At 39.3% G+C, this 16494-nt stretch overlaps 1 protein-coding gene across 3 annotated transcripts in view; it reads left to right on the top strand.

The window, feature by feature from the left end:
• Positions 1-15874, top strand: part of RASGEF1A (RasGEF domain family member 1A) — a 49123-nt gene extending 33249 nt beyond the window's left edge. For all 3 annotated transcript variants that reach the window (XM_083843852.1, XM_083843853.1, XM_083843854.1), the window contains exons 4-13: positions 2897-3034; positions 6451-6672; positions 6974-7048; positions 7252-7344; positions 8983-9085; positions 9381-9460; positions 10104-10295; positions 11779-11902; positions 12143-12215; positions 13236-15874. In XM_083843852.1, the coding sequence (XP_083699978.1) occupies positions 2897-3034; positions 6451-6672; positions 6974-7048; positions 7252-7344; positions 8983-9085; positions 9381-9460; positions 10104-10295; positions 11779-11902; positions 12143-12215; positions 13236-13260 (1125 nt within the window). In that variant the 3' untranslated portion in view covers positions 13261-15874. The remainder of the gene's footprint in view (positions 1-2896; positions 3035-6450; positions 6673-6973; positions 7049-7251; positions 7345-8982; positions 9086-9380; positions 9461-10103; positions 10296-11778; positions 11903-12142; positions 12216-13235) is intronic.
• The last annotated feature ends 620 nt before the right edge of the window (positions 15875-16494 follow it).

Here is a 16494-nt window from a genome sequence, read left to right as displayed (position 1 = left end):
TTGTTTTTGACATTTCTGGCAGACAGAAGAATCCTGTAGAAAACAAGCTGAGAGAAAAGTAGATTAAGAAGAAATATGGGATGTCTTAGAGCCCACTGAGAGTCTTTTTGGCCAATTGTAAAAAGAAAGGGTTTCATGGTTTAAAATGCCAGTTATACTATAGATGCAAGTAGTTTAGCTTGACCATAAAGGATAAAATTTAGCCCTCCAGAAGCACATTGGAAATTGGAGACCCAAAGAAGATGGCCACAGAAAAAAAGCACTTGTGTATAATGTAAAAGTTAGCTCCTATTAAGCTTGTCTTACCTGTCTCAGAATACATAAGTCCCTTCAAAAATTACTAATCTTCCTCAGTTTCTGTCAGCAGTAAGATCTCCTTTTTAAACCAAAAAATGGGAACGGTACTTGTAACCAGGTCAATGTCATTAAGCCTCCCTTTCCTGCAGCCACTTTACTGCAGCTGCCCTCCTTTCTAACTGGGAGCTGGTTCTCAGGCCTGCCTGTCTTTTGCCTCATGTAAAACAGGGCTGACCCAAGTACCTAACAGAAGTATTTTTCTTCTCGAATACTTATGGGAGAGGTGTTCCCACTGACTCCAGAGAATTCAGGCCTTGCAAGGAGAGGCTGACATCTGGAGCAGGACTACAGAAAGAGCAGGTTGGTAGGTTTATTGCAAGCATGTAAAAAAAAAGAGAACGCGTGTTGCTGCTGCCCACGTATCTGTGCAATTTCTATCTAGGTTATCGCAAACCACGTGCGGCCAGCCTGTCACGCTGCTCTGGGTTTCATTAGAGCACACATGAAACCGGAATCTCATGTTTTGCTGTACTGATGGTTTTTAGTGTTGCGCTCAAAGCATGCCTCCTTTTCATGAGCATTAAAGCATCAGATAAAACAACAGGCTTTTTACACCTGTAATCCCAAAGACAAAAATAGTTTGACGTTGTCTTGCAAAAGATGCCCAGCTTTCTACCAGAAAGAAAGCAAACACTAGTGACTCCCAAGTAGAGATACATGTGATGGGAAGCCAGAGTTCACATGGAGCTGCTCACCACAGCCTAAGGATTTTGGAGCCTTCCTTCCCCCATCCCTCCATGCTAAGTTTCAAAAGTTTAAAAAAAAGGTCAGGATAACTAATAGCAAAACCAGTTCTATAGCGGCTTTCGGTGACCAAAAGGGGAGTAGGCATGTACCTGTTAACTCCGATGGAATGGAAGCATGCTGCCTCGCTAAGTAGTTCTCTCATCACCTGCAGGTTCTTCTTTTAATAATGGAAGGCTCCATGCATTTCCTAGCAAAGAAGCCTGAATTGTCTTTTCCTCAAGGCAGATGACAGTGGGAGCTCCGAAGACAGACAACTGATCTGGAGCTGTGTTGCCCTCTGTTTAGAAAGACCTTGAAGCTGGGCTCCACAGGAGCATCACCAGCAGAAACTGAACTGTCAGAGCCTTCCTCTCCCTATCTGTGTGCTTTGCAGGAATGCCAACTGCTGGCAAAGAGAATGTTTTCTTGTTGCCATCACTACCTAACTATTCTGTGCATCTCTCACTAGCATGATCAATTAAATACTGTCAACAAAAAGAGCTAGGAAAAGCATGCTAGTGGAGTGCAGTTTGCAACTCTGGAAAAAAGGCAAGAAAATTCCCTTCAGACTTGCAAGGAGCATTTGTTCATTGTCAGAGTGCAAATTCCAGGGTGCACAGTTTAAGGTTCTTATTAACGGTTTATTAATATTCTGACTGCATACCTGTGAAGTGTAAAGAGTGCAAAAAAATAGTTTAGTTTGGTTGACTTTAGGTTTTGATTAAGTGATCCTGGGAGATACTATGATCAGAGGATGTTTTGGGGCAGAAATTCGTATCAATTCTTGTAAAGCATCATCTGTCTTAAACTTCCTATAGCAATACTCCCATACTAAAATCACCTTCTGTAGCCCCCAAGCTTCTGATTGAGTGCAGTAAGGAAATTACATTGCAGATGAGAAGAATGAACAGCTGTTTAATGGGACTTCTTTAGCTTACACAAGTAGGAAAGTAAACAGATGAAAACTTCCTCATTTTCCCCTCAGTGCATCACAGGTTGGGTAGAAAATAAACATAACTCGAACTAAGTTTTGATTCTGGCTTGTTAAAAGTCTTCCTAGCACACCCACCCAGTTTTGCATGAGTGCTCCTTCAGATTTACTGATGCTGCTCTCTATTGCTATGATACTGGTGTAATTGGCATCCAATTCAGGTCTAACCGATGAAAAGCCTTTGAAGATTCGTGAGTAACAGAAGAACTTTGAAAATAAAAAAAAGCGTTGGCCCTTACTCAAAAAGCTATCAACCACAAAACAGGGAAGAAGAGCTATTTTCTCCGTCCATTTTGATTTAGATGTCACGGAGAGAACACACACATCTTTCCTGTCATTCATTCATTTTAATATACAGCTCAATCTGTAGGGTCTGATAAATTCTATAGAACAGAAGCGTCTTTGTGAACATGTCTCATGAAAGATACCTGGTACAGTGCTGCATTTGGTATGCATTTGAATTGTAACAGTAAAGGTACTGCTGCCTCAGATGGCATAAATCAGCTTAAGTCCCACGGACTTCAATCAAATAGGATGCTTAAACTATCCTGTCATGTTCCTGGCTTTATAAAGCTAACCTTGAAAATATCTTCAAAGAGTTTGGTAAGAAACATTGCCAAGCTATCCTGAAAGGGGGGTAAGTCATCTTATTTAGGAATCTGGCTCACAGTTAAATATGTTCTTTTTTTTTTTTTTCCCTTTGACCTACCACAGATGCAAAGTATATTCAAGGGCATCTAGTTTTATGCAAACCGTCATCAAGTATTTACTCTGCTGTCAGAGAGGTCTATGGTCAGTAATTAACACATTGCTTCTTTCTAGGCAAAGCTGAAATCCTTCGCTGCCAAAATCATTCAGCTCTTGAAGGAATGGACTGAAACTTTCCCCTATGATTTCCAAGATGAAAAATCCATGAAAGAATTGAAGGAGATCGCTCACAGGATCACACAATGCGATGAGGTAGGGGAGGGGGGGAAGTAATATTTGTGTCAACCTCTACGTAGTTTATCGTATTAAATTAGAAACAGTTGCTCCTACTTGCAGTATTTTCTAAACAGACTACAGCAGCAGTTGCTAAGCTGTCAGCATAGCTGCAGGACACAGGCTGAAAGATTAACTTAATGGTCTATTAGCAGAAACTCTCTATGTATAATCACCGAGTATAAGATGAAGAGACAGAAAATTCACAGTGATGAAAAATAGATGTAGTGCAGAAGCAGAAAGAACAGTGACTATAATGGCACAATATAGTTAACTCTCATGATGACTTATGTCCCATCCTTTGTGCTTTGCTACTACTCAAAGACTATCAAGTATGTTGCATCAGTGTACTCTAGCTCAAGATGAAGATGCTTATGAGTGAATGGGGTTTTTTTGCTACATTTAAGGTGCCCCTGCAGTATTTCCACAAAGGAAGTTTGAGATCTGCTAGCTGGTCAGTCACCAGTCTTAGCAGCCTTGAGTTTTCAGTCTGTGAAGAAAACTAGCTCTCACAAGAAATGTTTCTGAAGTGATCAGATAAAGCAAATTAGAAGATAACTACAGATGTTACTCTTTTTTTGTTTGTTTGTTTAAAGAGAACACTGACAAAACCTACACTTCTTCCTTATTGAGCAAGTCACTCTAACTACCAACAGACAGAAGGAAGGCTATAATCAAGAACTGCAAGGGAATTAACTGTGGGGTGTTTGTGTGAACACTAAGGGTTACTTATATACAAGGAGAAGCTTCTCCTTGTTTTGAAAGCCAAAACTTCAAGATTCTTTAGAGAACAATTAGCAGGAAACAGGAAGACACTTGTGTGCTGTTTTCATTGATTGGAGTACAGAGACAACGAAGAATAACAGGTCTGACAGCACAGTGTGAATCAGCGATAGGACGCAACGCAATTAGGCGTTACCAGGTTGTCAAAAGGAAGTATGTCAGTTTTGTTACATCAGCAGAGCTGTTTACCTGGATGCTGCTATGAAAATGTCAGTGCCTTAGTAGGAGGGGAAAAGCGGATAGGATTATAAGGCGCCTTCTATTCCCTTTGTAAACAGGGCAGAGAGGTGTATGGTGGCAGAGATACTACTGTGAAAGGGGACTTGGCAAAATTGCAGAGCTTTTGTTTAGCATGCGTATCTTGGTATTTATTTTGTCCATTATTTTGATCTAGAAAGAAGTTGTGACCTTTCTTTCTCTTCCTCCCCACCCTTACATATGAATGAGTTGTCATTTGTGAGAAAACACATCTCGCAATGGCTCAGTGCTCTGATGTCTGAGGCTTCTGATGACATCTCTTAATTACAGCATCATAGTATTTATCCCCTTAGCAAGGCTACAAGTCAGGTTTGATCAGTGAAGAGCTATGCCACATCTGACCCCTAGGAGATATAATTTGACACTGACAAAAAGCAGCTCTTGCTCTCAGTATTCGTTACCATCTTTCTGTCCTAAGAAATTACCTATGCCATGCTTCAGCAGGGGATTATGGCAACGGTTTAGATTTTTATTTTGTATTTTAAAGCTTTTCCAAATCCCCTTAGGACACTGTTCACATATATAAGATAGGAGGTAAATCAAGAACTGACACACAACAGTCATGTGCTTGTGCCAGTGATAGAAGGCTGCATAACAGATAGCTATAGCTACAGCCAGGACTAAGTACAAACATCTCACCTGAACTCAAACAAGGACGAGTTATTGCCAAACTCACTGATGCTGGAAACCAAACTCGGAGTCATACCTCTCAGATCAGCTGAAACTTTCACCTTTATTTTCCAAAGTTATAAGAAAATTTAGGACAAGATCACTAAGGAAAGGAAACTGCTAAAACTCTCAAAGAGCCTTTGTCTGAAAATTAAGCTACCAATAAAATTACAATAGCTTAAGTAAGCCATAGTTTTTAATACCATTGCAGTTTCTTTGTACACCTTCAAATAACGTCTGATAGCCTCACCAACCCTCACATTTGATTCTCTGTGATCCGCATCTAGAAATGTAAGGGGGTAGGCATGGGTAAGTGAGGCACAGTGGCTGAAGTCAAGTGGTTCACAACAAAAAGCTCAGCATACTGGAGAGCAGAATTAGCTCTCTATTTTAGTCCCCCCACCAAGCTCCCTTGGCATTTCTAAGCACTTGTAGCACAATATCCGAAATGGCTCCAGCCAGCTGCTGTTCAGCGGTAATCTAGTTGCCTCATCAAGATGAGCTACACTGCCTTCAGCTTTTCATTTGATTCCACTTGGGAGTCAGATTATTGCCTTGTAAAGCAACATTCTGACACTATTATTGCTTAATTATAGCATGCGATATACAAGTATTTGGTAGTCATCGTCTCTCACATCTGCTACATAATTTCAGTCATCACTGCACATTAGTGGCTTCTTTGAATGATCAGAGCCATTGCAGTTCTTTCTACTACATCCAGTTGACTGGTGGAAACCAACACAGTGTGCTGTAAACCAACAGTTAACCTTGTGGCTAACTTCAACAGAAATAATTTGCATGAAATCAAGAGAACAATAGCCTAGTGGAAAGGAGGACTGTCTCTTAAAACTAGTTTGTTTGTGGTTTTTTTTGCCTTTTTTTTTTTCCCAGGGGCAGAGAGAGCAGAGTCAGAGAATTTGTACCGTTTCAACTAGTAATCAGAGGGACTGAGGAATAGGAACTTGATCAAGGTAGCTCTTTGGAGTTGACCTCAGAGGGAAACATCTATAGGACAAAAAATCCATGGCAGAAAAAATTCAAATGCCTTAGTTGTCAAAAAAAAAAAAAAAAAAAGACTGTGGATTGTATTTTTATTGCTTTACTAGTATAAGTGCTGGATCTGCAAGGACACAGAACCAGCACCTGACAAATACAAGGGCGTTTTAATTCTCCTAGAATTCAAGATATTGTGCTCTTACCTAGATTGTTGCATGCAGTGATTATTCAAAGCCACGCTATGGTGTTTTATGGGTATGTTCCTGGATACAATGTACATTCCCTGGATTCTGTTGGGCTATGCGGTCTTACTTGATCATCAGAGGGTCTGCTTGGAATGAGAAAGCTTTTGTCACTTGGTACACAGAGGATCCAAGAAGGCCTGTACAAGTAGCTCTGCCACCTTTCACTGAACTCACTTCTAAGCTGTTTACCCAAAGGCCTTTGAAATGGGGTAGCAGTCAACAACTGCTGCAAGGAACAAACCAGCCAAGCAGTGAAACAGAGCTGCAAAGGCAGGCAGGCACAACATCGTTATGTGGTTGTGTAGGCTGTTCATTTGTCACAGGATGCCCAGCCCAGGTAAAATGGAAGATAATGGATTTATTTTTCCCAGTCAGAAATTGTTTGGTGATGTGTCTGCAAGAATTAAAGGTCTTTAGCAATCATTGTTTCTGCCTTTTGCTTAGGAAAATGGTACAGTGAAAAAGATCATTAGCCAGATGACACAAAATCTCCTGATGGCCCTCTCCGCACGGAGCCAGTACCAGGAAATCAGAGAGAAATTCCGGCAACCTGTTACTGACAAGGGCACCATCCTCAAAAACAAGCCACAGTCAACTCAAAAGGACATCCTGAGCGTGTGCTGTGACCCTCTGATCTTGGCACAGCAGCTAACCCATATTGAACTGGTGAGACATCAATTTCTGTGAATTATTTCATTTTCCATTTACTAAATATTAATATACTCATCAATATGAATTTTGCTATAGGCTTCACTGAAAACCTCCAGTGTTCTAATCCAAAAATACAAAATGATGAACAAGAACAATAAGGTACACTCTGTAGAAATGTTGCATACTTATCAGTAAAGAAAGCTTAAGGAGATGAAAGTTACCAAAACAATCTCACACCTTTGGATTTATTGATGCATTTTTAACTGATCTCCCTGTCTGCCTGTACAGTGACAATCTCTCATCTCTCTGAACACAGGAACGGGTGAGCAACATTTACCCAGAGGATCTGATGCAGATTGTCAGCCACATGGACTCCCTAGATAATCACAAGGTACAGAGGGAAAAAGAAGCTGTAACTAGGATTTGAGTATACTCTGTGCAGAAAAGGCTGCCACTTTCTGATCTTTGTTAGGCTCATGCCTTAAGAAATATCCAGTAAGATTTCAATCAAGACATGAACGGAAGTTTATCCTTTGGTGTGTTGTCTTTATCATAATACAGGATGGGATTAATATGTGGCCTTTTCTCTTGCAGTGCCGAGGTGATGTTACCAAAACCTACAATTTGGAGGCCTATGACAACTGGTTCAATTGTCTCAGCATGCTGGTGGCTACAGAGATTTGTAGGGTGGGTACTAGTAGAAGATAATACAGAAAAATAATCCTGTCCTTAAGAACAAATGGCAGGCAGTGGTCTAACAGATTTAACCATGAGCATTCCAATTGAAGATAATTGCATTATTTAAGCATTAAATTATTTGTATGCTTATGTGATTAACAGCTCACAGCTACATTTGGCTTTGCATATATTCTCTGGTTTTGTGTAGCTTCTGTAGTAACATCAGTCATGCCGTGAAATGGAAGTTGTGTGGCATTTCAGTTGGGAGTTGTTTTTCTTAAATACATCCATAAAGTGTTAAGGTACTCACTATTGAAGCACAGAATTACTGATAAACTGCTCTCCCTCCACTGTATTTAGAGATCATTACCACAGCCATACATACAGTTTTGTTGTAGAAGAAAAAAAGAAAGAAGGAATAAACCTCTTCAGAAGTATAGAAGGAGAAAGGTTAAAAAAAAAAAAAGAATAGCCTTAGTAGAGGCTAAAAGTAACTTCTGTCATACTACTAGCAATGAAATGGAAGATACTGCTCCAGAAACCCTTTCTGCTTGTGTAAACTGTCTTTTGAGATTGCTAGTAATATGTATCAATTCTATCAAATGGTACATTTCCTCTTTATTCCCACACATTTGGCAACCCCGTAGTGGAAACCCAGATGCCCACAGCAGCTTCGTGCTGTCCCCTTTTATCAACCCTAGCATCTTAAGATTTCCTGCTCTCACAGAACTTATTACAAAACATACTAAGTCATCTTCTTCTAGAACTGGCTGATATCACTAATACCTTTATTAAAACAACCACACAAAAGGTTTTAGCATACTGAGGGCTAAGCTAACTTGTTGACTACCAAACCATTTTCTTCTGAGAGATCCCTGGTGAGGCAGTCTGCAGTCACCGTTCAGAACCCATTTTGGATAAGCCAGACAAAACTTCTAGATGCAAAACATGGGAATGAACAACTAATCTAGGCAAAAATAAATAAAACTGATGGATTTCTGAAACAAAGTTTGGAGACGATGCTGTATATCGATTTTGCTTCACTAACTATAAAAGAAAATCTGCAAAGCAGATGTCCAGTATCACTGCTAGATCCTTCGTATGTTTGCATGGATGAGGATAACGTATATTCACATATCCCTACCTGCTATTAAGAAGTCATTTAAGAGTATGCAGAGCATAATGTGAAAATCAGGACATGGCAATTACTCTTCACTCACATCCAGGTTACATGTCCCACTCTCGAGTCCCTCCACTACTTCTCCCCTTCTCCTTAGTTGTTTTTTTTTTCCCCCTGTAGTTTTCTTTCTGATAGCCACTTCATGTTTTCTTCCTTTTCCAGTAACAGGAAGTTGCTTGAAAGTGTCTGACTTGATCATACAAGTTCCCTAAGACACTGAACTTCACGTATAAACAAGAAGTTACACTCCCCCACAACTGAGCAGATAATTGATAGCAGCCCCAAATACTGCTTTTTTTTTTTTAAATAGATCTGAACAAAATATGCTCAGGCCTTTGTCATCAGATTGCTTAACTGGATAACATCTTGAAATGTCCTTTCAATCATCTTATAATAATGCCTTTAACTGAACATCCTATTCAAAGTTCAGGCCACCCCTTCCCTCTTAACAAATCTTTTTTTTTCAGGTTGTAAAGAAAAAGCAGCGTACGAGAATGGTGGAATTCTTCATTGATGTGGCAAGAGAGTGCTTCAATATCGGAAACTTCAACTCAATGATGGCTATTATCTGTGAGTATTCTCAACACAGTTGACAAAAGGCACTTCATTTCACAACCTGACTGGCAAGACTGTGCTCATACTTGCCTTAAGTTGGCTGACCACATCAGCACTTCTACAGCAGCAGTGTGTTCCAGTGACAGATTAATGTGTGGGTGGGCAGCATTAGCTACCACTTGTGGCTGTCAAGCTGAACTGCCTTCCAAAGCATAAGCATGGTGCTGACATACAAGCAGAGAGTTGCATTAGCCCTGTATTTTTTCAGCTCAGTTGTTTCTGTTTTGGTCTTCTCTTTCTCTCTATTTAGCTGGCATGAACTTGAGTCCTGTGGCACGGCTAAAGAAAACTTGGTCAAAGGTCAAAACAGCCAAATTTGATGTTTTAGAGGTATGTATAAGGTTCAGACTTTATTTAGAAATCCATCAAATAGTAATTCCACAGCAGATGTTGGGAAGAATCAAAGTCAGAAATCACAGACACCTGTCAGTGGTCACCAGTAATATAAACATCAGGCAGAGCATTTCCCAGATTTCAAAATGCCTTCTTGCCTGAGAAGAAGAGCTAATGCAGGTTTTCTGTACGCTGTTTCTTCATTCCATATCTTTATTCCAATTTAACATCACGGTACTTTTCACCCTTCATGCAAGTAAATGCCTTTTTACTAACCATAAAACTGATTAGAGTGCTCCATCTAGTGGCGAACTGAATCAAAACACAACTGAAATCAAAGACTGGTGACAGCAAGTTGGAATTGTTTTTCTTCCCCCAATAGTCATTTATTATTTCCTTTCAACCTCCCATTAGCCATCGAAAGAAAGCATAGATGTAAAGCCAGTGCAGAACCATCCTTTCAAGCAAGACAGGAATTAGATAAACTCTGAACCAACCTGATCAGTATAAAGTACTCTATCTTGACAGCTTAAAACGGTGCTGAGATATTCAATATACTATATACTCTCTGATAAGATCACCATTTAAAATGTTTAAAAAATGTGCATTACATGATTGCCTTCCTCCCCCATAAAAACAGCACCACATGGATCCTTCCAGCAACTTTTGTAATTACCGCACAGCCCTGCAAGGAGCAGCACAGCGATCTCAGACTGCCAACAGCAACCGAGAGAAAATAGTCATCCCAGTTTTCAATCTGTTTATTAAAGATATCTACTTTCTGCACAAAATACATACGAACCGCTTACCCAATGGACAGATAAACTTCAAGGTAGGACTTCAATTTGTTCAAACTGTAAAGCTAGTTAAACATTGTACATTACAAACATTTGCCACTTTTAAACTTTAACTCGTTATATTGCTGAGTCCCTTAGATTCTTCAGCATTGCTGTAATCTAGACAAAGTGATATCGTTATCTAGGGGAAGCAATTTTAATGTCTCAGTACCACGTTTCTGTGAAAGATAGTGCTTGCAATTGACATGTATGTGTTATATATCCAGCAGATCCACACACAACTGCGCATACCAAAGAGAGTCCATAAATCTGCTGGAATGTAACTGCCTTCAGTTAAAAGATTACTTTAAAAGTATACTGAAATAGAGATTAATTCATACGTTTTACGTGAAATAGGACAAACGGACTGCAAACCATAAAATGTACATAAGCAGAACTGGGTGTAATAACATTAATTTGTAATGAAAATTGACGCGTGAAAGGACAGAGAAGAAAATAAGAATTTCTGAAGCCATAACTCACGCTTTAAAGTTACTTAAGTAAAAAATGAAAGTCTTATACTAGCCCACTGGAAAGGGAAATCTCTTCAAGGAAGGTTGTACTCACGCAAACTTGAAAATTTAGTAAGAACCTGAAAACAAGTACTAGAATTTTCATGTACCAGCAATGATGGCGGACAAAGATTTGTCACGCCTCAGCCCTGCTCCTGTCTTATGTTCAAAAGGGACTGGAAGAAGTGTGTGTGTATGGGGGAGAAAAGTAAGCCCTTCTGTGGCAACAAGCCATTGCATCTGATCAAATTGTAATAGGTGAACTTCACCCTAAATCTTCAGAGTTGCTCTCATCAGGTTAGCTAGCTATGAATACCACACACAACCAGCTAATGGTATTTAGCAGGTCTTCGAAGGAATTTCTACTCTCTGAAGAAATGCATGCTTGACTCATAGTAGGTGAACAAAAGGGAATTCATGCCCTATTTTTTTTTATAAGCTGACATATGTTTATGTTGTAAAGATTCAGTTATTCAAAGATTCTGTTATTCCGAGTCATTTTTGAATTCAAAGCTAATTCTAAGGTGACAATACGTGCTGCTACAGAGAAAACAATGGCAGAAGAGTAATGATCTCACAGAGTTGGTAAACATGAACGGTTTTCACATCACCAAGCATACCTTATTTGCAGCAATAGATGGAAACATTTGGCCACCTGGAGATACATGAAAGGGAATGGGGAAGGGGTAGCACTTACAACAGTATATCCTCTAGTGTTACATGTCAGATTTGGAGGGGCGGAAAAAAGTCCAAAACTTTCAGAGCTGTATAAAGGTCACAGAAATTCCTTTTTTACATTGAGTTCCTGAATATGAAGGTTGAAAGGCTAACAAGGAAGAAAATGGAATAAGAGCTACTCAGAGTAGAAGTGTCAATGAGAACAAGGCTGAGAGGCCCTGAAATTATACAGAGTAACTAGTATTTGAAAGAAAAATAATTGTAACATTCTTTTCATTACCTCATGCAGAAATTCTGGGAAATTTCAAGACAGATTCATGATTTCTTGACATGGAAGCAGGTTGAGTGTCCTTTTGAAAAGGATAAGAAGATCCAGAGTTATCTACTCACAGCACCCATTTACAGTGAAGAAGGTAAAATCCCTTATTGAACATGATAGTGAGTGTTCCAACTCAAAGTGCATAGACCATACGCATGAAAAAATTAACATGCAAAAAAAAATTGATAAGCATGTATTACCACTTCCATGTTGGCTCCTGATGAGAATAAACCTCATGAATTAAGGCTTAGGTTGCACCTGCTATATAGCAATTATGTGTATTTTTTTCAGTTACAGAACCCATTTATCTGATTATCCTTATTGTATTTACTAGCTCTGTTTATTGCATCCTTTGAGAGCGAAGGTCCCGAAAACCACATGGAAAAAGACAGCTGGAAAACACTCAGGTATAAAGCTTCCTTAGCACATGGGGCTTTTGCAGACATACACAGGCATGCGATTGCTTTGTATGCACTTTTGTGCACTCAACTCACAGTCTTCTCTGAGCCCTAAGCACACGGGTACGAAGCCGTTAGCTTCTTCCCTCCTGTTTGCAAACCCAACAAATAGCACCATTATGACCTAAATGTAATTTTTTCCCTTCAAAATACAAATCTGAAAAAAATGCAATAGGATTCACATACAGCTTTCCCAGCCAGTGCAGGCTACGGGATCACTGCTGAGACTATTAGAGAGAATATGCTTGATTTAGGCTATGAAATAGAGTTACAGAGTCCACATTCATAGCAGTTTTCAGACATGCTTTTCTCAGGGGGACAATTAAATAAAGATACCAAGAAGGTGCTATCATTCATCATACTTATGTCCTTACAGACGTTATAAAAAGATGAAATTTTATACAAACACTCTTATTAAGGGAGAAGTTCTCAGTGACTCTTCCTCCCTCTTTTAGAGTGAGAAGCGCCTATTCCACATACATGAGATCAGTTAATTCAGATGAGAGATTTAGACCTTTGCAAGTCATTACATATTTAGATCTGAGGTATCTGTACCAGATAATGAATGAACGATGAATCCAGCATGTCCTGAGCTGCAGTCAATCTACATCGTGACTGCATCATGAGTAGACAGCAATCCCAGAGTCTCCAAGGAAAGCCACGTGAACTTCACGCTTAAGACACCTGTGCTCTCTATGTACCTTGTGCTAAATCCAGGGCTGTTCTGAAAGCAATAGTATGTTATTTGTCTGAGTGCATCCTAAACGCTCGAAGGTTAAAGAGGTTATATTTTCATTTAAAGGCAGCACTATTATTGGAAATTAGAGTTAGGTCAGCTTATAGCAGTTGAAAAGTCTGTCCTTTGAAGAAAGGCTTCCAGCTACTGATGCAAGATAGTTCTATTGCCAACCTTTACCAAAACTATGAAAAATGTGGTTGTGATAGAAAATTTTTTATTACTTTTTCTAGGACAACTCTGCTTAATAGGGCCTGAGATTTTTGGATCCGATCTGCAGACTTTGAAGCACACAGAACGAATGTGTTTTTACAACCTGAAAGACTTGGACTGAGCTAAGAAAGACCTCACTGGCTGAGGTCTGTTTTGTATATACAGTACCTTTTATGAAATAAAATGTGGTAAATATTTCACATGTCAACCTCGAGGCACTTAAGTGAAGGATTCTGTTTTTTTATTTAAAAAAAAGAAAAAAGGGCAGGGCCCTGTTCTCAGAGATGAAGTGTATTGCGGGAGGTGGGATCCCTGGGGAGATCTTATTCTATCAGCATCCAAATTTTTATTTTTTATTACTTCCGCCAAAATAAAACAAAATTAAAACACATCCCAGCTACAGCCAGTGTTCAGGTTACATACTCCACTGGACCAATAGCCTACAGAACACTCAATATGTCTCTCTATCCTTGTGGTTTCATTCAAATCAACGAGACTGATCATACACGTGAGTGTTTGTAGAGCCAAGGCCTTAGACATCTGCAGTAAGCCTGTTCCTCTCCTACATCAGAAATAGTGCCTTACAAGGTACTGGTATTGTTTAGTGTACCTTCTATTACGCTGGATTGGAAGAAAAGAAAATAAAAATATGGATGTCTCAAAACCAGCTACAATGTACTTTTTAAATAAAACAGAGAATATGGCACATGAGGTAGAGTATACCTGCCTATAACATTGACGGTGCAGCAAACATATTTTTGTTACGTGACTTAAAGAGAAGGTGGGGTAACTGCTGGGGGATGTGCGTTTGTGTGTGCGTATGTGTGTGCATGTGTGAAGATGCACACTTCTAAGTTTTAATACTTCTGGAAACTATCCTTTAAATTCTGGCTGTCAGAATAGTTTGTGTTTTCCTTTTTAAAAATCAGGGATTTTTTTTTATTTTTTTTTCTTTAAGAGAAGGATGTCTAACCTAGATTATCTCTGCAAAACAGGTTCATTGTGTCTTTCTGCAAACAATTTATGTAAAAAAAACCATACATGAATTAGGGAGAGGGAAGTATACTCAGATGTCCAATTTGAAACTAAGGCTGAAATTTCCAAAGAGTTCATCTCTACTGACTCGGCCATTTAAATCCCTTGTTTCCTTTGAAAATGCTAGCTTGGACTTCAAGACAATTAAAGCAGAGACCAACTTGCATCGTAAATGGTTTTTAGTATTTTGCAAGCCATGATTAACAGTCTGGACCAGAACCCATTGAAATACATCAGAAAACAACATAAGAAATTGATCAAGCCTTTGAACCCAGTTCAGAATCAGAGGTGATCTGTAAATCCACTGATGCTCAGCATTTCTAACTTCTTTAAGCTTCGATTTTACACCTAATTTAGCTATCCAAATGAGCATATGAGAAAGTTAAAGATTCAAGCTATCCATTTCAGGAAAAAAATTGATACATTCCAGGATTTTCTTTCTCCCCTGACCACGAAGTTCAGAAAAAGAGAAAATAGGCTCAGATTAAGAACTATTTTGTTTAATGAACTATTAGCCATGAATATTTACTATACTTTCTAGTAATTGTTCTCTTAAGGCACAATGGCCAGACATTTGGAAAGATAGTGACTTGAGCCAGACAGTTGTATCAGAATTTTTCTTCCAAAGAAAGCCCTCTGAAGTTTGCAGTGGTTTCAGCCTCTCTCATAGAACCTCGCCAAGGACCTCTGCACAAGTTTCTTTAAAAACAGTCAACTTCAAGTAGACAATTTGTATCCTACTCTGCCCTGTGTTGAAGCGGGGACAAGCCTCGCTGGACTGAGCGTCAGGTTTATTCCAGTCCAGCAGACTATTCTTGCTGAGTGCCTACAGCCTTGAGCAGCACCACTGTTGCACGTAGCATCAGCATTCACTTCACAGAAATTGCTTGCTGTGTTGGCCCTGTAGTACAGTGAAATATTAAAGAGCCTTCCCTCTCTCCCTGTTCTCCCTCCTGCTCCCTGACAAATACTTAAAATCAGAACAGTAAGGGAGAGAGATAATCAACATTTTGCTATTCCCATAGCACTGAAATCAAAGAGAACCAAAAGCGAGTTAGGCCATGGAGGAGGAGGAGGAAGTGGAATACTAACTGTTAACAAGAACAGCCCAGAGAAGGAGACGGGATAATTCTTATGATCTGCTGCTATTTTTCCTGTGCTGAAGTACAGACCTTCAGCCCTGAACTAGAGTAAGAATATTTATACTGTATTATTACAGTGTTTTGCACTTTCAGAGATGTTCTAGCTAGTAACGTTGTTGGACACTATAAAAGGGATTGTATATCAGCTTTGTTTATGTAACTGAGATTTAAAAGGGATGCTTAAAATTTAAGAAAAATATATATTTGAAATGCAATTTTAGAACACTTTCTGTAAATGTATGAAAAAAGCTTTCACATGAATGTGCACTTCACTGGTCAATCAGTCCTAGTATATACTTGAAATCAATGCAGTATCCACATTGGTTCCTTTTTATTTTTCTTCCCTCAGTTTGATACATTCTTTAAATTCTGTGTTTTGCTATTCTGAGCTGAAATGCTAAATATAAAGCTGTACCATAAAGCAGGATATTCCGTGTTTGACTGGATGTGCTTGCATTAATAAAAAAGTTGCTTCAACCAGGCTTAACTTTTTCCATGTTTATTTTTCACTTGCAAACCGACCAAACCACAAGCCTGTGGCTGAACGCAGCGAACCAACCATAGAAGATGAAGTTGCAATGAACCAACCAGTTTCTTAAGTTTAAATCCTGACTTAAAGCTGCGTTATAAAATATTTAAATATCTTCCAGCAAAAGCTGAGCATGACACTAAGCCAACAAAATGCTGCCAGTTCTGATGTGCTATCCCTGTGCTAGTATTACAGATCTGATGCAGAGCATCTGCTCTGGAATATTTGAGTACCTCAATGAATCTGGTTAACAAACCCACCGAACGAAAGCATTTTGTGTCCTAGGAGTTGAATTTTGATGTTCGTTTGTTTTGTTTTTTTGTTTTGTTTTTCCCTCTCCCATACATTTACCTTTTAAAGAGGAAAGCACAGAAACATTTGCTGCTGGCTGCAGCACACTGTGGGGTTTCCTGTAGCAGGTTTCTGTTAACATTTCAATACTCCAGGACCTTCGGTTGCAACTGCTACCCTTTTTCATTGCCCTAATTTACAGAAGCAAAGCCACTTCTCCAAGGTCACACTGCAACCACGCCAAGCACTGCGCTGTGAGGTAAATCCAGCCTTCCTAATGCA

Source organism: Anser anser, assembly GCF_964211835.1.
Source record: "Anser anser genome assembly, chromosome: 7".
NCBI classification, from domain to species: Eukaryota; Metazoa; Chordata; class Aves; order Anseriformes; family Anatidae; genus Anser; species Anser anser.
The sequence above is the reverse complement of the archived record's forward strand: the minus strand, read 5'-3'. Positions and strand labels throughout refer to the sequence as shown.